Below are 27,746 nucleotides of genomic sequence, written 5' to 3'. Positions count from 1 at the left end.
TCAATCTCTGCATCCCAGTCCGACGCTCTATCCATTGCGCCACCGCCTGGTCAGGCTCTTTTTAATATTTTTAAGGGATATTTTTGTAAGAGATGTGGAGTACAAATTTGTAAACCTGGAAATTACACTCATCCAGGCCTGTTACAAGTGGTAATGCCCTCAAGCAACCAACAAAGCCTTTTCAAGAGGCTCTTCCTCTGTGACTGGTCTGAGGTCCTTTTGAGGGCCCTCATTCTGAAACACTGTGAGAGGGTTGAGAACTACTCTACTGCTAGGGGCTTGTGTCCTTGGAATAGCTGTGTAATTACAGATATTACTGTCATCTGTGTGGAGGCCATAGGAATTCTGTGTGTTAGGAAGGCAGCAGTCTCAAGGGTAACCCAAATGGTTGGCTGGCTCACTTTTGTGACATTGGGAAATGTGTCCGCAAATCCAAGTGCTGTGGTATGGGGGGAAAAGCATGGCTCCTGTGGAGAGTTCCTTCCTTGTTAGCTGGCAAACGGTTGTCCAGGATGTGAGGAACCAGGAAGGGAGAGATGAGAAGCATCAACTAGTAATTGTGGCACCTTAGTTGTTTATTGATTGCTTCTCATACATGCCTGGACGGGGGGTGCGGTGGTCAGTGAGTCAGTGACCCCTTTGGGCTCAAGCCAGTGACCATGGGGTGGTGTCTATGATCCCACACTCAAGCCCGTGAACCCAAGCTCAAGCTGGTGAGCCTGCGCTCAAGCCAGTGACCTTAGGATTTTGAACCTGGGTCCTCAGCATCCCAGGTTGATGCTCTATTCACTGTGCTACCACCTGGTCAGGCGAGAATTACTTTTGTCTTTTAATTCCTGTATCTTTTTCTGTTCTAACCCAGGTGCAACATTAGAGGAAATAAACCAGCACTGGGATTGGCTGGAACAAAACCTCCTCCACACCTTGTCTGTCTTTGATAACAAAGAGGACATTGCCAGTTTCGTTAAAGGAAAGGTAAAGGTAGGCGTCTTGATTGTAACATTTTCCCTCGTTTTCTTTTTAATAATTTCCTTAAAACATTTTGAACACTAAAGCATTTTTATTTCCATTCTAAGAGTTTTCTCCACTATAACTGAACTTTTTGGCTTAATACGTAAAGCCAAATGAGTTCTACTTGTTACCTGTTCAACATTGCAGCATCAGTTTGGCAAAATATACCTAAAATTAAAAAAAACCCTCATTCTTAGGCCTAAGTTTTTGTTATCCTGCACAGAAGTGAAGGTCATTTTTTCATTTCAGGAAAAAAAATATTAAGATTCATCTTTTGGTAGAACAACAATCTTATTTGACTTTTAAATTAGTTATTACTAACTTTTTTGTAGTTGTGACATCTTATGACTCTTTATTTTGTTGGACCTAGCCCTTGTCTCCTCCTACAACTGGACATTTATTTTTAAAATATGTTAATTGAATGGAATTGAAGCCAATTAAGTTTTGAGATGGCAAGAGAAGACAATTTGAGGATTATCTGTTTATATTTGCTATGAATTACATCTTACATAACTGCAATAATATGGTCAATAGTCATTGCTTTAAAAACTCTATCAAGCAGGGAAATACTGCTTCTTATTCTGAATTTAACTTTCTTATTAAACACTATCACACAGTAGTAGCCTTTAATACAGGTTTCCTCCTATACGGTAAAATATTCCAACCCATTGATTTTGTTGGTTTTTTTTTTTCTTCAAATGTTTGCCTTTCCCATACACTAAATGCTTAGGCTTTTAGAAAAGGATGTCAAAGTGAATTCTTGATTTTTAAGGGCCTGTATAGAAGCATTCTTTTCCTTTTGGAATTGGGGATACTTGTGGGATCAGGTAGAAAACAGGTATTCTGAATCTAGCCAGGATGGAGCTGTGTTGACTGGTATCCTCTTTTTTTTAATTTATTTTATTTTATTTATTCATTTTAGAGGGGAGAGAGGGAGAAAGAGAGACAGAGAGGGAGACAGAGAGGAGAGAGAGACAGAGAGAGAAGGTGGGGAGGAGCTGGAAGCATCAACTCTCATATGTGCCTTGACCAGGCAAGCCCAGGGATTCGAACCGGCAACCTCAGCATTTCCAGGTCGACGCTTTATCCACTGCGCCACCAAAGGTCAGGCGACTGGTGTCCTCTTATATGACCTCTGACTTACTGGGTTAGCAGGTGAGAGGCTGTGGTGGGGAAGTGTACAGCCTGTGGGCTGTACCTCGGCCTGGCCTGACTGCCTGTGACTTGGTTTCCTGAGTCAGATTGCCATGGATTTAGTCACAGAAGTACCCGTTTCACAGTTATTTTGCACACTTTCCCCCATTTTTTTGGTCTGATATGAGTAGTGGTCTTTTTATTTATTTAGATGTTTCTCTTCTTAACTTGGAGGAGGGAAATTAATTTCTGGCTCTGTGGCTTTAGAGCAGGAAAAAAGCTTTTCCTTTATCCTTCTAGGTCTTGTGGCTGTGGCCCTGGAGATTAAACTGACAAAAGTCAGATTAACAAGAGAAAAAGAGTTTATTAACATATGAATCATGCATACACTGAAGAAACTTGGTGATGAGGAACTCAAAGGGGTTGTGAGAACTTGGGGCTTATATAGAATCTTAATAAAGAACAATATATTTGCAGAGAGGACAAGACAAAGGAAAAGGAATTTAGGCTTCTAGGGGTGGAAACTGTTGGAAGATAAATGAATGGGGGAAACTAATGAGAGATAAGGACTATTTTAGTACAGTTTGTTATGTAGATTCCTCTCAGTGCTGTCTCAGTGCTGGTATGAATCTAGAAAACTCTAGACTGCTTTGGAAATATTGTTTAGAACCTCAGGAACTTCAACCAGGGTGCTCCTTTTCTACATTGAACACTATAGCATATATAGTGACAGCGAAATATATTAGGTATCACAGAGTTAGGCAGACATTAGCTTTATACCAAAATTTTTGAAACTAATGAGGAAGATTATTATTATTATTATTATTTTTTGTATTTTTCTGAAGTTGGAAACGGGGAGGCAGTCAGACAGACTTCCGCATGCGCCCAACCGGGATCCACCCGGCACACCCACCAGGGGGCGATGCTCTGCCCATCTGGGGCGTCGTTTTGTTGCAACCAGAGCCATTCTAGCACCTGAGGCAGAGGCCACAGAGCCATCCTCAGCGCCCGGGCCAACTTTGCTCCAATGGAGCCTCGGCTGTGGCAGGGGAAGAAAGAGACAGAGAGGAAGGAGAGGGGGAGGGGTGGAGAAGCAGATGGGTGCTTCTCCTGTGTGCCCTGGCCGGGAATCGAACCCGGGACTCCTGCACGCCAGGCCGACACTCTACCACTGAGCCAACCGGTCAGGGCCAAGATTGTTCTTTTTAAAAGACTAATTTTTAACTCCAACCTGGGTATTTCTTCAGGGCTGATGTATCGAGTTCACATGCTAACCCTTTGATCCTCATATCAGTGTATGGAAGAGTAGGCAGGTATAATACAGTAGTAATTTGTTGGAGAACCGGCACTTAGCAGTCAGTGATTCGCCTCAAGCCTCATGACTGGTAAGTGGGCAAATGAAAGACCTATTCTTGGATTTCCATGTCCGCTCTCCTCCCCATCTTGTTTCTTACCCTCTGTGGCTGTGTTTCTGGAGGGTGGACAGACAGTCCGGTGAGCTGTTCTCATCCATCCTGCATGTGTGTGGTTGAGCAGTAAAGACTCCTTCCTGCTTCTGTCCCTGCCCCAACCTCTGCCACCATCACTTCCTCCTCACCCTGCCTTATTCTTCCTGAAAGGCTCTTGATCTTTCTGTGTCAGGCTTTGATTGCAGAGGAGACAAGCAGTCGGCTTGCCAAGCAGGAAGAGGAGCCCGAAAAGTTTCGAGAGGCCTTGGTCAAGTTTGAGGCCAGGTTCAACTTTCCGGAGGCAGAGAAGCTCATCACGTATTACTCTTGCTGCTGCTGGAAGGGCAGGGTTCCTCGCCAGGGCTGGCTGTACCTCAGCATCAACCACCTCTGCTTCTACTCCTTCTTCCTGGGCAAGGAACGTAAGTGGGGCTGGCTCTGGGTTCGGGAGGGGTTTGGTCCTTCACAGATGATTTTGGCCCTTGTGGTTCTTAGCACTGGTCCTGAGAGAAGTCATTAACAAAAAGAGTCAGACCACAAAAAACTTAAATCAGCATTTCAGATGATAACAGGTGATAATTAATTTCCAAATAACTTCCACAGAAAATTATATTTAATTATATATACTATTACCACTAAGTAGATTTGATTTAATGAGAGTTCGTTGTTCCTACTGCCTTAAGAAACATTTCTGTGTAGCTTACTTCATCTGGCTACTGGGGGGGGGGTTTACTACTGTGTATTGCTTTGAAAACACAATGTTATAACTGATGGCCCAGTAGTTCTTTTTTTTTTTTTAAATTTTTTTAAAATTTTTATTTATTCATTTTTAGAGAGGAGAGAGACAGAGGAGAGAGAGACAGAGAAAGAGAAGGGGGGAGGAGCTGGAAGCATCAACTCCCATATGTCCCTTGACCAGGCAAGCCCAGGGTTTCGAACCGGCAACCTCAGCATTTCCAGGTTGACGCTTTATTCACTGCGCCACCACAGGTCAGGCCTGGCCCAGTAGTTCTAAAGGAGCAGAACACATTGCTGCTTCTTAAGACGGGCCATTTTTAAAATCCCCCAAATCCCCAGCTTTGAACCTCATGACTGCTCCTGGAAGAGGAGCTGGACAGACAGGTGTTTCTAGAAGGTGGATTCTTCACCTGGGGCACTTGAGATTCAGGCAGTGATTTACTTTCCACACATTTATCCATTGATAGTTACTATAGTAGGCAATAGAATCCCAAGGTGAAAAAGAAAAGCCACAAGTGTTGATTGTATACTGGTTTTTTAAAAAGTTATTCTCACTGCTTGACCTGTGGTGGCGCAGTGGATAAAGCGTTGACCTGGAAATGCTGAGGTCGCCGATTCGAAACCCTGGGCTTGCCTGGTCAAGACACATATGGGAGTTGATGCTTCCAGCTCCTCCTCCTTCTCTCTCTCTGTCTCTTTCTCCTCTCTAAAAATGAATAAATAAAATAAAATAAAATTAAAAAAAAAAGTTATTCACACTGAAACTTCTTTTAGAACCAAATACTGTTTCAAGTGGCCATGCAGTGTGGTATGGATGGTGTAGTTTACATATATACACACACAAATTTTTTTTTTTTCCTGTATTTCAGTTTATAGTTTCAACTCTAACTGAAGGGTGGGCACCTCCTGAATTCTGCTTCACCCAGCTTTCCTGCCTGCCATCCTTTCTCCCAGGCGCCAGCCTCACTGATCTGCTCCATTCCATATGCTTTATGCACAGCCCCTCCCTGGCCCACCTAGAATGTGTCCTGACCTGACCTTGGCTATCCTTGTCCTTCTACTGTCTGAAATGCTTTTTAAATTAGCACAGGGTCTTTCCTTTGCTTTACCGTTTTCTCTCTCTCTCTCTCTATATATATATATATTTTTTTTTTTTTCCTGAAGCTGGAAACGGGGAGAGACAGTCAGACAGACTCCCGCATGCGCCCGACCGGGATCTACCCAGCATGCCCACCAGGGGCGGCGCTCTGCCCACCAGGGGGCGATGCTCTGCCCCTCCGGGGCGTTGCTCTGCCACTACCAGAGCCACTCTAGCGCCTGGGGCAGAGGCCAAGGAGCCATCCCCAGCGCCCGGGCCATCTTTGCTCCAATGGAGCCTTGGCTACGGGAGGGGAAGAGAGAGACAGAGAGGAAGGAGGAGGGGTGGAGAAGCAAATGGGCGCTTCTCCTATGTGCCCTGGCCGGGAATCGAACCCGGGTCCCCCGCATGCCAGGCCACGCTCTACCGCTGAGCCAACCGGCCAGGGCCTCTATATATGTTTGGAAACTCCTGTTCATCCTTTAGAATTCAATTCAGATTTTATCATTTCCAGGGACCTTCCCTGTTCTCCTTAAAATGGGTATCATGATTGCGATTCTATCTTGAATCCTGTCAAGTCACAGGTGTTTATTTGTTTACACATTATTTGAACAAGTTCCTTCAGGGAAGGGCTGTTGAAAGGTAATAGTGTAGATAATGTGTGTGTGTGTACCTGTGTGATGAAGGACTTTATGTGAACGCAACTAGAAGTAGCTTATTCTCTAGACCAGCGATTTTCAGCCTGTGTACCATAAAAAATTTTAAACCTGCAGTACCCGACTGTTGTCAGGGGCACTGACCTCTTCCTTAGATTGTCAAATAAAAAAAATGACGACAGCCAACATAGCAATAACTATCCAGTGTGAATGAATCAAAATTATACCTTTTTTTGTCAGACTGGTAAAAAAAAATACATTTTTAGTGTGCCACAGAACTTTATTAGTTTGTGTGTTGTGAAATGAAAAAGGTTGAAAATTATCACTGCTCTTGCCTAATATAGAAATGTGGCCTTTAAAAATTATTAACAAATTTGAAGACATTGCAAAATAAATGGAACGAAATGGTAGAATGGAAAACACTTAATCATCCCCTTCTTTATTTGAAAGGAAAATTACTTATTTTCTAATATTTACCAATCATTGTCACTAAACTTAATTTTGTTAGAATGATAAAATTTGGGAAAAATAAATGATTGTCAACATTTGATAACATTTGTTATGCATGTGTCTTCTCCTTTTGCTCTGCTTAGCACCCTAGCCTAGCTACCAGTGTATTGGAAACATTTCTGAGAATAGAACACTTATGTTTAAAAATGAACTGTCTGTCTTATTAAAGTACTGCGTTACTTTAATAAGAGTTCCATAAAAACTATTCAATACTTGTACCCTGGCTTCTAAGTCTACAACTATGATTTGACCAGTTTAAATGTTAAGCCCATTTTTTAAATGAGATCATGAGTAATCTTTTTCTGCCCACTTTTTTTAGTAGCTTATGCAATAAATGCATCTTCTTCATATTTTGGAAATATGTTAAGTTTAAGTATTTTTGAGAAAAATTTCATGTTATTAACTTGGTATTTCAGGATGATGTCACTTATACATGTGCTACAGCTAGCGACTTGGGCAGTTTTACTTAACTCTTTAAGGAAATCATTAGAACAAGAGTTGTGTTCCAACATACAACTGTCACATAGTTCTCTGCTTGTTCTTTCCTGCTCTGGTTTCAAAGGTATTTGCATTTTAGTGTAAGAAAAGCCTTGAACTGTTATTGTTGCACACAAGTTTGGGGTAAAATTTGAGTTAAAATATGTATTTGCTTTTTTCCCTTTCTAGTTAAACTTGTAGTCCCTTGGGTTGATATCCAGAAGTTAGAAAAAACATCCAACGTCTTTTTGACGGCTACTATCCGAATTACAACGCACAGGAAGGAGCGGGACTTCTCCATGTTCCTGAACCTTGAAGAGGTGTTCATGCTGATGGAGCAGCTGGCCGACGTGACACTGCGAAGGTTGCTGGATAATGAGGGCTTTGACCTGGACCCAGAGCTGCAGGAGCCAAGCCGGATCACCAAGAGGTGAGCACTTCCAGTCCCAGGTGTCCCCACCCACAGGAACCAAGCTCGCGGGCCACCTTCACTGACCTGGGCTTTCTTAGCCTGAGTTATATTGGATCTAAATTTCCCCTGTGACAGAATCCAGATTTTCCTGTGTTGTTCATCATGACAGAGATACAGTAATTGGCAATAATGGTTATCCATTTCCTTTAGGCCATAGACTTTGATTTCTGGATCCAGTTCCTTCTTTTTTCAGATGTTATTTCAAAATTGGTTTTCATTAAAAAATACTTCTAAAAATGAAATATGGTAGTCTTGTGATTGAATTTTGTTCAGCTTTGGGCTTTATTAGTGAACATTAAGAAAATTTATATTTTCATATTAAATTACTTTGTAGAAAATGTTTTCAGGACTGCTGGATTTATTTTGGTACAAATTTATCATTAGAAATGTGCCTGATTACTAGTGTCGTTACCATTATTGTTTGCTCCAAATTGATACTCCTCATGGAGACTTGTGAGGTAGTTGAAGAGGTGTTGAATTATTTGTTACATTAAAGTCTTTCAACTTTGCTATCTACAGTTCTAACTGTGGTATTTGAGTTCCTCTGAGATTTTTGGCTTTGTGGTTCAAATTGGGTAACTGCAGAGCTGACACAAAGGGGGAACTCTTACAAAAGTATCCTTTGAAAAACAAGTTAACCTGTAAAGTGCTTTCCTGGTTAGATATTTTTGATGAAGTGATGGAATCCTCACTTCTATTTGAATGTTAGTAGTCATTAAAAACATTGTTTTTCTTTTGGTAAAACACATATAACATAAAATTTACCATGATAACCGTTTTTAAATGTATGGTTCAGTGGTATCAGGTAGATTTCTCTTGTTGTGTTCACGTCCATTTCTCTTGTGTAACCATCACAACCATCCATCTTCCATACTCTTTTCATCTTGTAAAACTGAAACTTTGTGCCCATTAAAGAGCAACTCCCCATCTTCTCCATCCCTAGCTCCTGGAAACCACCATTCTACTTTCTATTGTTATGGATTTGACTGCTCTGGGGACCTCTTATAATTGGGATCATGCACTGTTTGTCTTATGTGATTGACTTATTTTGTTTAGCATAATGTTCTCAAAAGTTCATTCTTGTTGTAGCCTGTGTCAGAATTCCCTTCCTTTTTAAGAGCCAGTGAACATTCTATTGCATGTATATATTAGATGTTGCTTACCTGTTCACCCATCTATGGCTATTGTAAAGTGCTTCTGCCTTCTGGCTGTTGTGATGACTGCTGCTGTGAACACAAGTGCATACATCTATCTGTTCAAGACCCTGCTTTCAGTTCTTTTGATGAACCAAAAGTAGAATTGCTGGATCATGTAATTCTGTGTTTAATTTTTTTTACGAACCACTAGTCATTAAAATTTTTTTAAATTACTTATCTATTTTAACATTTCTATTAGTCCTTTAAACACATGTATTGTCTTCTCTGAACATTTTGGGGAAAGTTTCTTATTTGTGGTCTCAGAACAGCAGTGTGTTTAGAGTTTTCATGAAGAAAGAAGAGGAAGATCAAAGGCCTATAGCTCTTGGGTCACTTTTGGTGAAATCATCCATTTTGGAAGAAAATTCATTAGTGTTGGCAGTTTTCAGAATGAGGTGGCTTCTACAAGGCTTCCCCCTACCTTCTACCCAGGGAACTATTAGAAAGTGAGAGGGGGAGCTCCTGTGGGCAGAGGAGTGGGGAGAGTGTGGCAGCATGGTGCTGACTGTGTTTTCTTGGTGGCTTTTTGTCCTATTTGTGAGATCAGCATCCTTAATGATGGGGAAACAAGGAAAATGGCAGAAATGAAAACCGAGAATGGCAGTATAAGAACATTATTTTTTCTATGGTAGGTAGTCTGTTTCAGGAAATACCAACCGAGACTTTAAGCTGCCCAAAAGAAGTCTGGAGCACCAAGGAATTAGAATTGAACTGTTCAATGACAGGAATAATACGGATTTGTAAAATGAGTAAAAGAACTAGCCTTACCTGGAGACCTGATCCAGAGCAGAAGTTACGGTTTTGAATAGATGCAAGTTGGAAAGCTACATGTATTTTACATCAATGTCAGTGCCTGCTTGAGGTATTATCTTAAGGTGACCATAGGAAGACGGGCAGAATGGGTAAAAGAATATGCTGCTACCTAGCCTGATGGAAGTGGGTATTGAAGATTATCCACATGTAGAATTTGAATATAATAAATGTGTCATTTAAAGGATATGATTATTGGGAAAATTTACTTCTTATTAGTAAGAATGGAAATCCAATATATGGAATTACAACTGATCAGAAGAGAGGTCATAGGAATTAGATGCAATACCACAACAGAAACAGAAATAATGGCTAATAGAAATAATGGATGTGCACTAGTAAAAGTGGAATCAGTTCCAAGTCCAAGAAGACTATTTTTAGCAACATAAGTCAACTTCAACAGTTAGAGATGTGAACAAAAAATTTTCAGTACGTCAGTTTTTGAATCCAGCCCTTGTTGAGGAAGACAGAAGGTACTCCAAACAGCAGATCATTTTATGGAGAAAAGCTGAAAAACTAAGGAAACAGAGAACAAACTTTTACCAGCAATTTGAATCACCAGAATCAGAGGTTGAATAGTCTGAAATGTGAATTGAATAGGAGAAAAAAAGGAAAAACAAAAAGTCATCACCATTGAGATTAAGTTAAGCAGGTTAGAGATGGGTACAGCCTGTAGACGGGGAAAAGGCCAAGATTCCATTTATAAGTATTCCTTTATCCTACAGTGCTGTATTTATTTAATGATAGAACTAAATATTCTCCGTGTACATACATAAAAAAAGTTATTTCTTTGAAGCACTGGAACTTTCTTAAGCTGCCTTTTGTTTTGTTTTGTTTTTACCACATACCTTGATTTGGTGATAAGCACTCATACATCAGTGTAAACATTAAAGATTTTCACATGAGTAGGCTTGTATTTGTAATTTTTCTTTCTTTTTTTTTTTATATATATATAAATCATGGCTTTTTGTTTTATTTATTTATTTATTTATTTTTTAATATAAATAAATTTTTATTTTAATGGGGTGACATCAATAAATCAGGGTACATACATTCAAAGAAAACATTTCCAGGTTATCTTGTCATTTAGTTATGTTGCATACCCATCACCCAAAGAGAGATCGTCCTCTGCCACCCTCCATCCAGTTCTCTCTGTACCCCTCCCCCTCCCCTCCCCCTCTCCCTCCTTCCCTCCCCCCACCCCCCATAGCCACCACACTCCTGTTCATGCCTCTCAGTCTCGCTTTTATGTCCCACTAATGTATGGAATCCTGCAGTTCCTGTTTTTTTTTGATTCGCTTATTTCACTCCACACAATGCTACCAAGACTCCACCATTCCGCTATAAGTGATCCAATGTCACCATTTCTCCTAGCTGAATAATATACCATGGTGTATATGTGCCCCATCTTCTTCATCTAGTCCTCTATTTTTTTTACAGTGATTAAAAGCCTTTAAGCAAACTCTTGGCCAATACAGCAAGAATCCATAAATGAGTAGTGTCCTTAACATGTTCCCCAAGTCCAAGTTGGCCCCCTCACCATGCCAAATCCCTGAAAAATGCAACCCAACCACAGTTCAGTCTGTTAGGAGCTGTCACAGGGAGCAGGAGTCCAGGAAAGTTCCCCACAGGAAAAGTCCGTATGGCACTGGAATTGTTGTCACCATTCTATACTTTGCAGCTCATGTCCAAGTCCCAATGACCGCTGCTTCTAGCTGGTAATGATTCAGGTAGACTGGAAAAAACCTAATTTTTCTTTCTTTATTCCTTGGGATTATAAATCCATTCTCCTTTTTTTTTTTTTTTAAATTTTTAAAAATCAGGTGTTTCAAGAAACATTTATTCATTCATTTTTCTTTTTTTTTTTTTTTATAAATTTTTATTAATGTTAATGGGATGACATTAATAATTCAGGGTACATATATTCAAAGAAAACATGTCTAGGTTATCTTGTCATTAAATTATGTTGCATACCCCTCACCCAGAGTCAGATTGTCCTCCGTCACCCTCTATCTAGTTTCCTCTGTGCCCCTCCCCCTCCCCCTACCTCTCTCCCTCCCTCCCTCCTGCGTCCTCCCTCCCCCCACCCCCATTTATTCTCCTTTTATATGCTAATGGTTATCTCTTATTTTCTACATGAAAATAAAATATTTTGTGTTTAAATAAAATTAGAAAACCTGAATGGCCCCTACATCCTGCAGAGATATAAAACATGGCATGTCACTATTTTTGAGTGTCACGGTTCTGATTTTACATGTTTTTGAGAAATGCATATGGAATGTCTCACTGTAGGTCCTTCTGAGTCCACTGTGGCTTCCTGATTGTTCTCTGTGAAGTCTTCTGTGGTAAGAATATTAAATTTTTTCCTAAGGGAATATGTAGCATGTGATCACAGCCCTTTTTTCTTTTTTGTCATGTTAAGTAACCATTTTGCAACTACTATCCAGCAGGCCCACTGTGTGTTTTCTGCAATGTGGAGTCTGCTATGTTGGCATTTCAGAATTTATTAAAACTATATACTTTTTCATTAATACTTTGATTTTTTTAATTTAAGGAATCTTCTTATCACACAAAAATATATAATTCTCTGACTTCACAAATATTCTCTTTTCAAGGGACAATTTGAGGATGAGGGGATTTAGGTCAATCTGTTAAAAGCATGTATAGTTATTCTGATCTGGACAATTTTGTGTTTGTTTAATTGGAATTTTGGCTCCTTCAAACTCATTTTTAAATTTCACCTCTTCTGTTTAAATTTTTTTTTTGATGCTAAATTCAAGTCATTTGTTCAAAGTTTGTAAAAAAGAAGGCAGCAGTCATCTGTCTGCATAAGGTCTGATCTCAAATATACTTTAAGTGGTGGTAGGGACGACAGTGACACCTGTGTGAGCTGCTTTCACTTATGGTTCACTAGTTTTTGTACCAGTATTTTTTTTTTTAAGCGAGAGAGAGACAGAGAGAGGGACAGATAGAGGGACAGATAGGAACAGACAGGAAGGAAGAGAGATGAGAAGCATCAATTCTTTGTTGCAGCACCTTAGTTGTTCGTGGATTGCTTTCTCATATATGCCATGACCAGAGGGCTAGAGCCAAGCCAGTCACCCCTTGCTTAAGCCGGTGACTTCAGGGTTTTGAACCTGGTCCTTTGCGTCCCAGGCTGAAGCTCTGTCCACTGTGCCACTGCTTGGTCAGGCTGTACCAATATTTTTCATATACTTCAGTACAAGTCTCGTCAGTTAGCCTTACTTAATTGGTAAGTCAAGCAACCCAAATTACATTTTTTTAAACTTGTTTTACTGCTATGGCACTTTGATAGAATGGTCTGTCATCAACTTATTTACTGGCAAAAGGCTCCATGTACCAAGTGCTGGAGCATTTGTTTTAAATGTAGGTATCTGTGAGTGGTAATGATTTCTCACTACCTGTTCAGAGTTTCAAAATTTAAAAATTCCAAATATTTTCAGGGTCACTTGCATGTAGTAATTTAGAAAATATTCAGAGAAAATTTGAAAACCTGTTTTATTTAACTAGTCTCAAATTGTGCGACCATGATGTATAATAAAGATTTTGAAACCATTAAAAATAAAGTAGGGTAGAGAGAAGGACAAAAAGGGCTCCAGTGGTGGCTGGTGAGGAAGCTGCCTGGGTGCCAACAGTCCAGGTTGGCCCTGGGCGGGCAGCAGGACTCTGCTGAGGGCGTGTTTTGTTATTCAGGGAGCTTTGATTTTCTGAAGAAGTGAGAGGCGTGCTGCTGCCCACCAATTCCTCACCATTTCTCACGTGTAGCTTTCTGTCATGGAGACATAGGACCTATGGACATAAACAGGTAATGACTCAGTTAACGTGACATCCTGCCAAGAGAACTCAGGTCTTTAAAGTTTAGGAAAACAGTCTCTTCATGCCAAGGGCATGGTCAGAACTGTTGGAGTGGTCCTGGGGCTCTCTTTTGTTAATATATTTTCCCTTCCCTTCCCAGATAATGGCTTTAGAAAGGTGCCTTTGGGGTCATGAGCCTGCTGTTTGTAGATTTGTCATGGTTGCTGCTGTGCTCAGTACTGAGGGACTTCATGGACAAGCTGAATAAGGCTCCTACTAGTGGTTGCAGGGAGGATGGGATGGGATGTTGTCACCCAGCATCAGACCGGATCCAACTTAACGGACAAGGTAGAGCTGATGGGACATGGTGTCACTGGTCCAGCCCTCTTGCTTTACTCCAGTGTGTCGTTACTGAGAATCCAGGAGGCAGGGTGATGGAGGTCAGGCAGGGCTCCCAGAGAGAGAATGGAAGGAGGGAGGGAATAAATGGATGATCTGGAAATTTTCAAACAGAAAATATCAATTCTAAAGTTGTGAATGATGGGATGAGAAAAGTTTAATCAGCTAGTTTTTTTTGGTGATATTGGAGAGGTGATAGGCTTCACTAACTGGAAATTAATATCTTTATTGGAATCTGGATGGGCTGAAAATGCTGGAGAGAAACTCAATTAATGAAACTATTTCTCACAATACAAGTAAACTCTGTGGCTGCCAAGGGACTGATGTCCTCAGTAATAATTTCTCATCCCCCAGATACGTGGCTCATACTTTACTCTTTGGAGCTTTTCAAAGCGTCCTTGGCCTTCTCCGCCTAGCTCCATTCCCTTTTCTGCTGATCTTCCTGGGCCCCCACTAGGAAGGTCCAAACTTGCTGCGTGTAATTTGTTTGCTTTTCGGGCTTCTGATCCTAACACAGAGCCCTCTTGGACCAACTGAGACATCTAGGGCTTGTGCGGTCCTGAACAGCACCCACCCAAAGGGAAGGCCCATGTCTCCCACCCTGTAGCAACCTAGCTGCCCTGTGGTCATCACATGACTCTTTCTGGGACTGGATGGAGAGCAAAGGATGAAGGCAGGATTTTTTTCTGGAGAGAGAAGCAACTTTCTGGTGCCCAGTATTGTTGAGGTCCCGGTCTGTCGCGGTTCTGGGGATAGATTTTCAAAGGAAATGGGAATGGAGGGCTGCAGACCCTGACACTGCTGCCTGCTGCGTGAGGGTGCATTAGCCTCATGTCCTCATGTGCAAGGGTCCTCAGTGCCGTGTGCTCTGTGTAAAGTGTGCATCACAACTCTGTCCCCCTGTCTCTGTGGAGCTCTTGGGGGCTTGCAGAGGAAAGATGTTTTGAGTAAACACACATTTGAGAAAACGGTGTTTTAAGTGTAGGCTTGAGCTTTTAGCCTTTCTGCCTTGTTCCTAGATTGCTGATTCTTAATATTTTTCAGAGTTTTATGTGGACCTGGGTCTGGGGGTGGGCACCTAACGAGGCTGGAGAAATTTTTGTGTTTCTTTATGAGGCCAACTAGCTGCAGACCCCTTATTCCAGGAGTGCAGGAGTGGTGGCTCAAGGCCCTCTGTCTAGCACAGATGGGAAAGCCTCACCTCCTGATCTAAGCGGAGAGATGCCTGCCACAGAGCCTGAGTGTGGGGAAGCATTTGGTTCTGAAGCAGCTTTAAGCCTCTGACCACATAATAAATATGTAGAATGAAGAACATGAGGGAGTGACAGCCTGTGTCAGGCTTGACACAGTTTTTCCCAAAAGCATTCTAAAAAGTTAGAGGAGGGGCTTGACCTGTGGTGGCACAGTGGATAAACTGTCCTGTCAACCTAAAATGCTGGGGTCCCTGGTTCCAAACCCTGGACTTGCTGGGTCAAGGCACATATAGTAAGCAATCAATGAATAACTAAAATGAAGCACTATCAGTTGATACTTCTCACTCCACCGCCCTCTTCGGTAAAATCAATAAATAAAATCTTTTAGCCTGACCAGGCAGTGGCACAGTGGATAGAGCATCGGAGGACCGAGCTTCAAAACCCCAAGGTCGCCTGCTTGAGTGCAGGCTCATCCTGCTTGAGTGTGGGGTCACTGGTTTGAGCCTGGGATCATAAACATGATCCCATGGTCGCTGGCTTGAGCCCAAAGGTTGCTGGCTTAAAGCCCAAAGTTGCTGGCTTGAGCCCAAGGTCACTGGCTTGAGCAAGGGGTCACTCAGTCTGCTGTAGACCCCCTCCCCCAAGTCAAGGCACATATGGGAAAGCAATCAATGAACAACTAAGGTGCCGCAACGAAGAATTGATGCTTCTCATCTCTCTCCCTTCCTATCTGTCTGTCCCTATCTATCCCTTTCTCTGTCTATCTCTTTGTTTATGTCACACACACACACACACACACACACACACACACACACACAAATTATGCTGGGGAGGAGAGAGAGGAAAATCTGTTTTTGATACAATATTACCTGCTCTAAGAGGGAGAACTCTAATTCTGGTTTGTGGAGAAATGAGAGAAGTACCTACTCATGATTTCTTGGGTCTGAGGTCTTAGGAGTCAAACCTGAATTTTTAAAATGTGTGCATATCATCTAGAATTTTCTGCAGAGTTGTCATGTGTGATTGTACATATTAACTTCAGCTCAACAACAAACTTGATGGTCATTACTCCAGATTCTGGTGAACCCACATTTGTTCCCAGGCTGTTTACGATTCATAAAATGGCAAGTGTTACGATAGATTTGTAGTACCTTCCCCCACTATTCTCAGGCTGTAGCTGTGGCCCATGCACACCAGCAATGTGGACAATGGGTCGTAATAATTGTTGCGCTGCTGGGGTGTTTTCTGCCATGGCTTACAGGCCTGAGATCACCTCCCACTCAGATTTCTTGAGATACAATTTACATACTATACAATTCAACCTTTTCAAGCATACTCCCTCGTGGTGTTTCGTTATGTTCACAGAATTGTGCAGTCATCACTGTGATTCGTGTTAGAACATTGTCTTCACCACAAGAGGAAACCTCATGTTCCCTCCTTCTTCCCCTTCCCCCAGCCGGAAGCAGTCACAAATCTGTTTTCTGTTTTGATACACTTGCTTATTCTAGAAATTTCATATAAATGAAGTCAGGCAACCTGTTGTCTTTTGTATCTGGGTTCTTTAACTTAGAACAGTGTTTTCAAGGTTCATTCCTGCTGTAGCATATGCCAGAACTTTACCCCTTTTCATGGCTGAGTAATATTCCATTGTATGGCTGTATCACATTTTGTTTATCCATTTATCAGTTGATGAACGTTTGGATTGTTTCCAGTTTTGGGCTATAATGAATAATGTTGCTATGAACATGCGTGTATAACTTTCTACATATGTTTTTGGGTTTTTTTGGATATATATCTATAAGTGTAGTTGTAGGTCATATGGTAATTCCATGTTTAACTGTTCAAGGAATAGCCAGGCTGTTTTCCAAAGTGGCCATACCATTTTATATTCCCACCAGTGCTATATGAGAGTTCTAGTTTCTCCACATCCTCAGCAACATTTGTTATCATCTGATTTTTTGGTACTGGATTCTTAAACAGTGGTTTTGTGATAATTCCCAATTCTCAAACCCTGAAGGAATGTGTGTTCTCTGAGTTCATTACATTATTTTTGTACAGAGGAAGCCCATTCAGCTTTGGGTCCTTGTTTCAAAGGTCGGCTATGAAGTGTAGTGTGTGCTATTGACTTGTGTAAGAACTGAACAGGCACAACATGTTTTTGTAGTCACTTAAATATCAGGTTGTGCCAGAGGGTTTCAAAGTATTTCCTCTGTAATCAAGTGTGTTCATTCCCCGTTCCTGCCTCTCTTTACTGTCTCTTCCTGCTTCCCCAGGGACCTGGAAGCCAGAGCACAGAATGAATTCTTCCGGGCGTTCTTCAGGCTGCCGAGGCAGGAGAAGCTGCATGCAGTTGTGGACTGTTCCCTTTGGACGCCGTTCAGTCGTTGTCACACTGTTGGGCGGCTCTTTGCCTCAGACAGTTATATCTGCTTTGCCAGCAAGGAAGATGGCAGCTGCAATGTCATCCTCCCACTCCGAGAGGTGGGAAGGGACCCTGTCTCCCCGGGGGACAGGCTCAGGCGGGGATGCTCACAAGCAAAATCTTGCTGGCTAAGAATGGATGTCCAGAGGGAAGTATGGCCTAAATTTGACCATTACCCATTTGGCCATTGCTTTTTCTGTTGTGGCTGTGGCAACCTGAAATTTTTATAGAAGTGATTGGTGTGAGCGGGGAGTGCTAACCTCCGCATTATCAATAACACAGTTATTGAAAAGCACATGCCTGGCAGTTAAAGCTCTACGACAGCTTTTAAGCATGAATGCTCCCTCTTTCACCCACAAAAGGGAAGAGAGAAAAAGGCGACCTACACAAAGCATCTCTTTTGAAAATAAACATCAAATTGCTTGGTTTTTATACCCAATGATACTTCAGTTAAAAATTTTAAAATGTGACCCTGGCTGGTTGTCTTAGAGGTAGAGCGTTGGACTGGCTGTGGATGTATCCGGTTCTATTCCCAGTCAGGGCACACAGGAGAAACACCCATCTGCTTCTCCACACCTTCCCTTCTCACTTCCCTCTTCCCCCTCTCTTCTTCTTTCTTCCCCTTTCTCCCCCTCTCTCTCCCTTTCTCCTCCTCTCTCCCCCTTTCTCCTCCTCTCTATCCCTCACTCCCCTTCTTTCCTCTTCTCACCCTCTTTCCCCCTCTCCGCCCCTTCCTCTACCCTTTCCCCTCTCCATCTCCCTCCCTCTCTCTCTCTCTTTCTCTCTCCTCGGTCCTCCCTTCCCCCCTTCTTTTTTTTCTCCCCCTTCTTTTTTTTCTCCCCCTCCTGCAGCCATGGCTCAATTGAAGCGAGTTGGCCCCAGGCACTGAGAATAGTTCCATGGCCTCTGCCTCAGATGCTAAGAAGAGCTCAGTTGTGTTGCTGAGCAACAGAGCAACACCTCAGATGGGCAGAGCATTGCCCCCTAGTGAGCTGCTGGGTGGATCCTGGTTGAGGCGTATGCAGGAGTCTGTCTCTTCCTCCCCTCCTCTCACTGAATAAAAAAAAAAATTAAATACTTCCTTTCATATAGATCAGATCCCTTTCTACTATAAAAATCCATAATTCTCCTCTTGAAAACAGAGGGCAACTTGAGTCTGCTTCTGGATCTGACAAGTTCACTCTTTTGGTATCCCTGCTATGACAGGGCTCACAGTTCTGTTACATGTTAAGAGCCCCAGATGCTTGCTTTTATAACATACTATTCTCTGGAAACACTCTGTTCTTCAGAACAACTAAAAATTTTGTCATTCGTGTGATCTATTTCCATGTCCTCTTCCTGGAGATGTCTTCATTTCTTCAAATATTCTTTCTGACAAGTAGAACCAGAAATCCAGTTGTTGTCTTACATACTTATTTTTTAAAATTACAATAATATGTACATAACATTTATCATTTTAGCATTTTAAGTGTTTAGTCAGTGGCATTAAGCAATTCATATTTTTGTGCAGTCATTTCCAGAACTTTAAAAAAAAAAAGTTGAGCCTGACCTGTGGTGGCACAGTGGATAAAGCGTCGACCTGGAAATGCTGAGGTCGCCGGTTCGAAACCTTGGGCTTACCTGGTCAAGGCACATATGGGAGTTGATGCTTCCAGCTCCTCCCCCCTGTCTCTCTCTCCTCTCTCTCTCTCCTCTCTAAAATGAATAAAAAAAAAAAAAAAAAAAAGTTTATTGATTTGAGAGAGGGAGGAAGGGAGAGAGAAACAGGAACATCGATTTGTTCCTGTATGTGCCCTGACTGGGGATCCAACCAGTAATCTCTGTGCTTCTGGGTGATCCTAACCAACCAGGCCATCAGGCCAGGACCATTTCCAGAACTTTTTTTTACCTTCCCCAACTGAAACCCTGTCCCCATTCAACAACAACTCCTTATCCCTTTCTTGTCTGCTCCCAGCCTGTGGCACCCACCATTCTACTTTCTATCTATGAATATAACGACTCTGGACACCTCATGTATGTACAGTCACACAATATTTGTCCTTTTGTGACTTAGCATTATGTCCTCAAAATCCAGCCATGCTGTAGCATGTGTTGGCATGTCTATCCTTTTTTTTTTTTTTTTCATTTTTCTGAAGCTGGAAACAGGGAGAGACAGACAGACTCCCGCATGCGCCCGACCGGGATCCACCCGGCACGCCCACCATGGGGCGACGCTCTGCCCACCTGGTGGGCGATGCTCTGTCCATCCTGGGCGTCGCCATGTTGCGACCAGAGCCATTCTAGCGCCTGAGGCAGAGGCCACAGAGCCATCCCCAGCGCCCGGGCCATCTTTGCTGCGGGAGGGAAAGAGAGAGACAGAGAGGAAAGCGCGGCAGAGGGGTGGAGAAGCAAATGGGCGCTTCTCCTGTGTGCCCTGGCCGGGAATCAAACCCGGGTCCTCCGCACGCTAGGCCGATGCTCTACCGCTGAGCCAACCGGCCAGGGCATGTCTATCCTTTTTAAGGCTGAATAATAATAGCCTGTTGTATGTATAGACCACATTTGGTTTATCCATTCATCAGTTGATGGATACTTGAATTACTTCCACCTTTTAGCTATTGGTAATATGCTTCCTTACATCCTTTTAACCTTTGTACCAGTTCCTTATAATGTGGTTATTTGTTTTGGCCTTCTGCTTTGGGATATTTCTAAATATGTAATTAAATGCCTCTCTCCCTTCTCTTTGGCTGTACCTTTTTGTGTGATTTCTTGTCACAGGTGGTAAGCATTGAAAAGATGGAAGACACGAGTGTGCTGCCTAACCCCATCATCATCAGCATCCGGAGTAAGATGGCCTTCCAGTTCATCAGGCTCAAGGACAGAGATGACCTAGTGCAGACTCTGCTCATTAGGCTGAAGCAGGTGCACGCTGACCACCCCGTGCATTATGACACCTCACAGGATGATGACATGGTACGATCCTTCAAAAGAGTGGGTTTCCATACATTGAAAGCCCCCCTTTTCACCACGTCTAGCACAATGTTCTCCAAAGGGGAATGCCCATAGTGATGATCTATGTGGTTACAAGAAAATGTGTCAGAGGTGATTGGGCCTGTGTATCGGACAGTCTGGTACCATTGCTGACAAACTGGGCATCCTAAGTAGGTGTTCCACATATTAAGGGGCTCCATGAAGATTAAAGGGGTTGGTAAGTATGCACCCCACAGATTAGAGGGGCTAATGGGGCACTCCACTCATAGGTTAGAAGGGTCAGTGCACTCCCCCCTGCCCCCAGGTTGGAAGGAATGATATTATCTGGGGGCAGGTACAACTTACCAGAAGAGAAATTTCATTGTCCTTGAGGGTAGACAGCTGCAGAAATGTACCTGGCCTGCTGTGCCCGGTCTCCTGTCCTTTTACATCTAACCTTCTCTTTCTTGACCTGTGTTAACCCAAAGTGACAGCAAGGACAGGAGATATTTCAGTTTTGTAGAGCTGTTTTCTGGATTGGTCCTCTTCAGTTCTGGAAGCTGGGGGAGGATAAGGCTACACTCGAGGAATGGTGCTTTCCTTGTCCCCACTGGCCCTGTGCTCTGGGGGCCATGAGCCGTCTCACTGGGACATTGCAGTGTGGACCATATTTCTTCCTAAAGATCTAATCTGTTGAGTTTCATGAGCCATAAACCTGTTTGAGTTTGCTATGTTCATGCCTCCAAAGGCAAAACAAAGATTGTCTTATAATTAAAGCAATGACTTTCTTTCTATCTAACTTTCCCTTCATGCAGACATCACATGTGTTTCATTCAACAAGCATGTGCAGTGACCACAAGTTTGGGGATCTTGAAATGGTGTCTTCTCAAAATAGAGAGGGAAGTGAAGAGGAGACGAGCCTGCCACCGCCCTTCGAGGCCCTGAGGGCTGTCCTGCAGCGGTCGGGCAGCCAGAGCCTCGACTTGCGAATGGTGGGTGCACACTCTGCCTGGCAGGGCACTCATGGAGTTGGCACAGGCATGGCTTCCCAGTATCAGACCTGCTGTGGAGCTTGGCATCTAGGAGGGCAGGTGTGGCACAAGTTGACAGGCAATCCAGAACAGCAGCCTCCTCCCTCTTTACCTCATTGGCCCAAGGTGGAAGGGGCGCACTGCTGCCTGCTGCCTGCCCCCCGGGTGTGGTGGGTATCTAGTCAGACAGTGGAGGTCCATGCCTTTCCCTCCCTGCTCCTTAAGTGGGAGCTGTCAGGGCCCCTCCCTGCAGATTTACCCCACGTGTCTGTGTGCTCTTTTCACAGTATTTTTTTTATCTTCTGAGACAGAGAATCTCCTCTTCTTGTTTTATTGAACTAAAAATTAAAAATATTTACATTCACTTAATAGTTTTCATCTTTGGAAGAAGAATCTGAGGGAAACGTCATTTGCAATAGGATAAATGGCCTAGAGATTTTACCTGCAGTGCTAGGGGAAACTGCTGCAGCGATGAGCCTGAGGTGGCTGTGAGCATTCTCACCCCAGGCTGTGCCTGAGCACTTCCTGCTTGCTGTATAATTGATTATTAGCTTTATTCATTCAGAACTGAGCCTTCTCATATGCTTTACACAGAGATGCTCAATTCACTTGTAGACTAATAAGCATGTAAAGATATTGAATGTATGGGTAAACTCTCATTACTGGAGAGTAAAGATAATTAAAAAAAAATATAAACATTTTAAAGGAATTAAAATTTCTGCCATCTAGGGATAATTTTAAAGGAGTTTTAATTGCCTGGAGAAAGAGCATCTTTCCTGTTTTTGGCAGTCAGAGCAATGTAAATTTTTTAGGTTTAATTTTTTCTTCTGGCTGGTCGGGAAGCTCCCTCCTTGTTCCCCTTCAGCCTCTGAGCTGACCTGTGTCTCGGCAGCTGGATTGGTGCCACGTCCTGATAAGCTTCCCCTCATGTCCCCCATGTCCACCTCACCCATCTGCTTTGGATTGCTTTAGTGTTGGGACGAACATTTTCTTCCTGTCCACTTTGGCAAGCCAGTGGCATTTTGTTTGCATAAATGCTGCCCCTGGACTCTGAGCTCCTGCAGTGCTGGTGCTCTGTATATGCCCTTCCATCCTCTGTGCCTAGTAGAGGTGCAGGAATCCTATTTGTTGAAGGAGCTGCCTGTCACTGGTAAGTACACTTTTCACATTGTCATCTGTTACAGACTGTGGGTGGGCTGTGGAAGGTGTGGATGGGCTGCTTTGTGCATTAAGGGTGTTTCCACTTCCAGAACAGAGAACAGATAAAACTGAGCCTTTGGAATGACCACTTTGTGGAATATGGCAGAACTGTATGTATGTTTCGCACAGAGAAGGTCCGGAAGCTTGTAGCCATGGGGATCCCTGAATCTTTACGTGGCACACTCTGGCTGCTTTTCTCAGGTAAGTGGTTCTGTGCTCTTAGGTCAAAGGTGATTTCTGGAGCAGACTCAGGAATGGAAACTGAGGTCTGAGCAGTGTGTGTAGTACAGTCATCTTTCCTGGATCTTTCCTGTGATGTTCCCAGCCCAGACTTGACCTTACTGTGACAGCTATGGGACCTCACTCAGGATGCCTGAGGCCTCTGTGCTGCAGTGTCCTCCTCCTCAGTGTGAGGTCTGGCTGAAATGACTTTTTCTCCTTTAAAAATGACTTTGAGTCTATCTGTAGCCCTGAGAAGTGTCTTCTTAGGACATGGGTTTTGAAACAGTCTGAATGAAACAGTCTTCATAAGTTGTTCACTTTCTCCGGCAGCCTTTCTGGTGTTTCCTCCTCTCTTCAGGACACTTAGGTCCCCAAGAGACAGAATCACAAGATTCCTCTTCTGTGCTGCTTCCACCTCCCGTGTCACTGGACCTATTTAGTGCTGGTCTTCTGTGGCCTCAGGCGCCAGGCTTCTCCGTCTGATGTTGGGGACACTTACTGATAGGGGCACTGAGACTGGGGTCAGACATCTCCAGAGTCCTGAGCAGGCATTGTCTGCCTCCACACTGACGATGAGCCATTTCATTCACGTGGTAGAGGAGCTAGGGCTGCGAGCAGGAACGGAGGCCCCAGTCCTCCACACTGCTCAGGGTGTGTAGGAGGCCTGGTGAAGAGACCCCTTCCTCAGGTGGCTCATGTCAGCAGCAAGCCTCCTGAGGCTGGGCGTGGGTACCTGTCCTCTCACAACTCATTTTTCTTCTTTCTCCCTCATAGCAGCCTCCAACCCCCATCATTTCTCTCCTCCTTCTTCCCTGTCTCTCCTGCAATGTAGCCCAGCCCCTCTGCTCTCCTGCAAGAGACACCCAGATGCACAGTGGGTATATTCTGGCACACTGGGTACCTTTCCGTAGTCGACCTCTCTAGCCTCCGTTTACTGTTTCACAGGAGGTCTCCTCCTTGCCTCAGGCTTGTTTCTACATCTGCCTACCAAAGATACTCCATTGAAACATTCTTTTAAAATTAAAAATGTCTTTTGTATTTTTATATTTAATAAAAACAATCTATAGTCATAGTTGAAAAGGAAATATGCAGGAACAAGCAAGCAAAGTAACATTACTCATAATCAAGCCACCTAATTTGGTTTGTGGTCTCTCAGGTGTCTTAATTAGCATATTTTATATGTATGCATAGTTATTCTTCATATCCATGGGTTTCGCATCTGTGGATTCAACCAATACAGATCTAAACTATTTTGGGAAAATTGATTCCAGAAAGTTTGAAAAAGTAGCACTTGAATTTGCTGCACGCCGAGCACTGTGCTGAATCTATGTGAATTAAGTGATGTACAAGCACACCTTGCTGTAGTCTATACTTAGACATAGGTTATATGTAAATGTCATGCCATGTATAGCAGGGATATGAACATCTGCAGGTTTTGGTGTCTGCAGGGGTCCAGGAACCTATCCCCCATGGATACTGAGGCATAACTGTTCCCACCCATACTTTTTTACTAAAAAACAATTGCTTAGTCAGTTCATATAGGGCTATATTTTCATTCCAGTGATAAAGCAATGACTTTGTGATAGATGTTTCTTTTGTCGGCAGAAAGGTTGCTGTAGTGTTTAAGCTGTTACTAATGAGTGACAACTGTTAGTATAGGTGCTGACTGTTATGCTTGAATGCCATGATGACTGTTGGTGTGATGGCGGTCTCAGTCATTGTGGAGGGGATAGCTAGAGGAGGGTGTGATACTAACCCCAGTCAGAATTAAAAACATTAACTAGTGGTGACAGGAAGAACCTGGGACCTTTCTGCTCCCCCTGTTCTCCAGAAACCTCTATGTGGGGCTGGCAGCAGTGCTGGGGAACCACCTGCCTCCAGTCCCCCTGAGACCACTGGTCAGTGAGTGAATGGAACCCTCAGACCATGCCAGTTCATTCTCCACGACGGCCTGCCTGTCAGAGGCCTGGCTCGTGAGCTGTGCTGGATCATTCTGCACGTCATGAGCACAGCCTGCAGAGTTCCTTGTGGGAGCTGTTGGCTTCTTAGGCATTGTCAGCATAACATAATCCATAATTGTACCTTCTCATGTGCTGTACTCATAGGTATACAATAATGTCTTGTTGAGTTAGTTAATGCATGAAAAGTGTGTATGTATGGATACATACATGTATATAAGCATATATGTATATATATATATAAGCATATGTAAGCATATACATGCATGCACACATATACTCTTTCTGTTACTAGGGAATACAACTTAGGAAGAACATGTTAAGAAAGGTATTCCTAGTATAAGCTTTTCCCTCTTTGCTTTTTTGTTTTTGGCAGAAATGAAGTCCTTTTGGTTGTATGTGGCATCAAAATATTTTATGTTCCTCAGGTAATGAGACCCTACTGAGGTCCTCTGACAGGGCAAGTCCCCTTGCCATGTTGACACTATCCTGGTAATCAACCCCTTTAAAAATTACTTTTAAACCATCAGATGCCATAACTGATCTTGCCTCACATCCCGGTTACTATGCTAATCTGGTGGAGGAGTCCATGGGAAAATGTTGCCTGGTGACAGAGGAGATAGAACGGGACCTGCACCGGTCCTTACCAGAGCACCCTGCCTTCCAAAACGAAACGGGAATTGCTGCTTTGAGGAGAGTCTTGACGGCTTATGCCCACCATAACCCCAAAATTGGGTACTGCCAGGTAAGGTATGTGCTAAGAAGCAGAACCCTTTAGTCCCCATCTAGTGTTGACCACCTAGGCCTCAGGCTTTGTTATTCTGGGCTGTCTGGTACCAAGGACTGTCGTGTGAAGGCTCTGTGCTGGTCACTTCCCCTATAGAATGTATCGAATGAGGAGGCCAAAAAGAAATCATCTTTGTGGAGTCAGATAGGCTGATCACTGAGAGTGAAACATTTCCCAGGCCTGAGAAGCATCAACACACTGAATCCTCCACTAAAGGACGGTGTTGATAAAGCTGCCGTGGAACTTGTCTTTTCAGACCTCTAGACCTTACAGCAGTGGTCCCCAACCTTTTTTGGGCCATGAACCAGTTTAATGTCAGAAAATATTTTCACGGACCGGCCTTTGGGGTGGGACGGATAAATGCACAAAATAAAATTATGCAACCGGCATAAAAATTGTGGTATTTTTAAATATAATTGTCAAACTTACAATATTTATTGGGCTAAGTTAAAGGAGGAACGAGCATGTCCTCATTATTCAGGCTATATTTAAATTTGTTATTCTGACAACGTTTCATGTCTGACATCAATATGTAATATGATAGGTTCAGGCTCGCTACCAATCATGAACCTATGACAATAAAAATAAACATGAATCCACTGTGTACTCGTATGCAACTTTATTAGAAGCGTCCTCCTAACATTGCACCAACAACATAACACGAGTAACATCCTCTCTGCCTCCAAACACTTTCCAGTCACTATGGTAATGTTTAAACATGCCTTAAAAATAAGATACAGGCCTGACCAGGCGGTGGCGCAGTGGATAGAGTGTTGGACTGGGATGCGGAAGACCCAGGTTGAGACCCCGAGGTCGCCAGCTTGAGCGTGGGCTCATCTGGCTTGAGCAAAAGCTCACCAGCTTGAGCCCAAGGTCGCTGGCTCAATCAAGGGGTTACTTGGTCAAGGCACATATGAGAAACAATCAATGAACAACTAAGGTGTTGCAACGTGCAACAAAAAACTAGTGATTGATGCTTCTCATCTCTCCATTCCTGTCTGTCTGTCCCTATCTATCCCTCTCTCTGACTCTCTCTCTCTCTCTCTCTCTCTCTCTCTCTCTCTGTCTTTGTAAAGAAAAAACAAAAACAAATATAAAGTGCATGAAAAATACAACTCACCATTGTTATGAATGTTGTGAGTTAAGGGTTATTTATTATAATGTTTATATAGAATGAGAGATAACAACCATAACACTAAATCAGTGGGAGCCCTGAGCTTGTTTCTCTGCAGTGAGACAGTCCCATCTAGAGGTAATGGGAGACAATGACACCTGAAGTGTGTTGCTTATGTCCAGTCTATTCCATAATTTTGTTTTGGTTGCTGTCACTGCAAAAAATCCCACTTCACACAAATAGGATGTCGGAAATGGCAACAGGGTTTTTAGTGCTTTTGTGGCAATCTTGGGGTATTCTGCCATGACTTTAATCCAGAACACCAGCGGAGTTGTAGTCTCGAACATATTTTTAAGGCCGCCGTCATTTGCGATCTCCAGTAGTTGATCCTCTTCTTGCATAGACACGCTGGATTCACCTGGTTTGTTGACAAATGGATCACGGATCCATTCCCTGGCAATTCGTGGGTCTTTTGTGGTTGGGAAGTAGCGTTCAAACTCTTAAAAGCAAATACAGGTGATCGTGCACTAGCTGGGACAATGAAGGCTTGGGCTCAGTCTCTTCCAAAATTCCCGCGAATGTTTGAAACATATCAAATATACCCCAGTTCACATGTCATCCCCACAAAGCCAGTTTGGCTTTAAATGCAGCTACTTTATCTGCCAACTTGAAGACAGTTGTTATTTTCCCCTGAAGTGACCGATTGAGTTCATTGAGAAGGTTAAATGTGTCGCACAAGTAAGCGAGTTTTGCGACCCATTTCTCGTCACTGAAATGTGCTGCAGCGGTGACTTTTTTTCTGAGAGAAATCTCTGCACCGGCTCTCGTAATTCAAACACTCTAGCCAGGGACCTCCCTCGGGATAACCATCTTATTCTGTGTATAAGAGAAGGTGTCTGTGCTCCGCGTTCATTTCCTCACAAAGCTGCTTGAACAGGCGTGAGTGAAGGGCGTGTGCTTTGATATGGTTAATAACTTTAACGACATCATTCAATACTCTGTTAAGTTCTGGTGGTATATTTTGGCTAGCCAGCATTTCCCTGTGAATGACACAATGTGTAGACTTGCATTCAGGTGCAACCTCCTTAATCCGAGTAGTTAAACCAGACATCCTTCCGGTCATGG

At 43.1% G+C, this 27,746-nt stretch overlaps 1 protein-coding gene and 1 pseudogene across 4 annotated transcripts in view; both read left to right on the top strand.

Annotated features, from left to right (window-relative positions):
• The window catches only part of TBC1D8 (TBC1 domain family member 8), a 166,374-nt gene that overhangs the window by 106,152 nt on the left and 32,476 nt on the right, over window positions 1-27,746 (top strand). For all 4 annotated transcript variants that reach the window (XM_066268227.1, XM_066268228.1, XM_066268229.1 and 1 more), the window contains exons 3-10: window positions 863-981; window positions 3,787-4,015; window positions 7,242-7,482; window positions 17,212-17,419; window positions 20,118-20,312; window positions 21,125-21,301; window positions 22,591-22,741; window positions 25,251-25,465. In XM_066268227.1, the coding sequence (XP_066124324.1) occupies window positions 863-981; window positions 3,787-4,015; window positions 7,242-7,482; window positions 17,212-17,419; window positions 20,118-20,312; window positions 21,125-21,301; window positions 22,591-22,741; window positions 25,251-25,465 (1,535 nt within the window). The remainder of the gene's footprint in view (window positions 1-862; window positions 982-3,786; window positions 4,016-7,241; window positions 7,483-17,211; window positions 17,420-20,117; window positions 20,313-21,124; window positions 21,302-22,590; window positions 22,742-25,250; window positions 25,466-27,746) is intronic.
• Window positions 9,530-10,109, top strand: LOC136328674 (vacuolar protein sorting-associated protein 26A pseudogene; annotated as a pseudogene).

This window comes from Saccopteryx bilineata, chromosome 3 (assembly GCF_036850765.1).
Source record: "Saccopteryx bilineata isolate mSacBil1 chromosome 3, mSacBil1_pri_phased_curated, whole genome shotgun sequence".
In the NCBI taxonomy this organism is placed as follows: Eukaryota; Metazoa; Chordata; class Mammalia; order Chiroptera; family Emballonuridae; genus Saccopteryx; species Saccopteryx bilineata.
The sequence above is the reverse complement of the archived record's forward strand: the minus strand, read 5'-3'. Positions and strand labels throughout refer to the sequence as shown.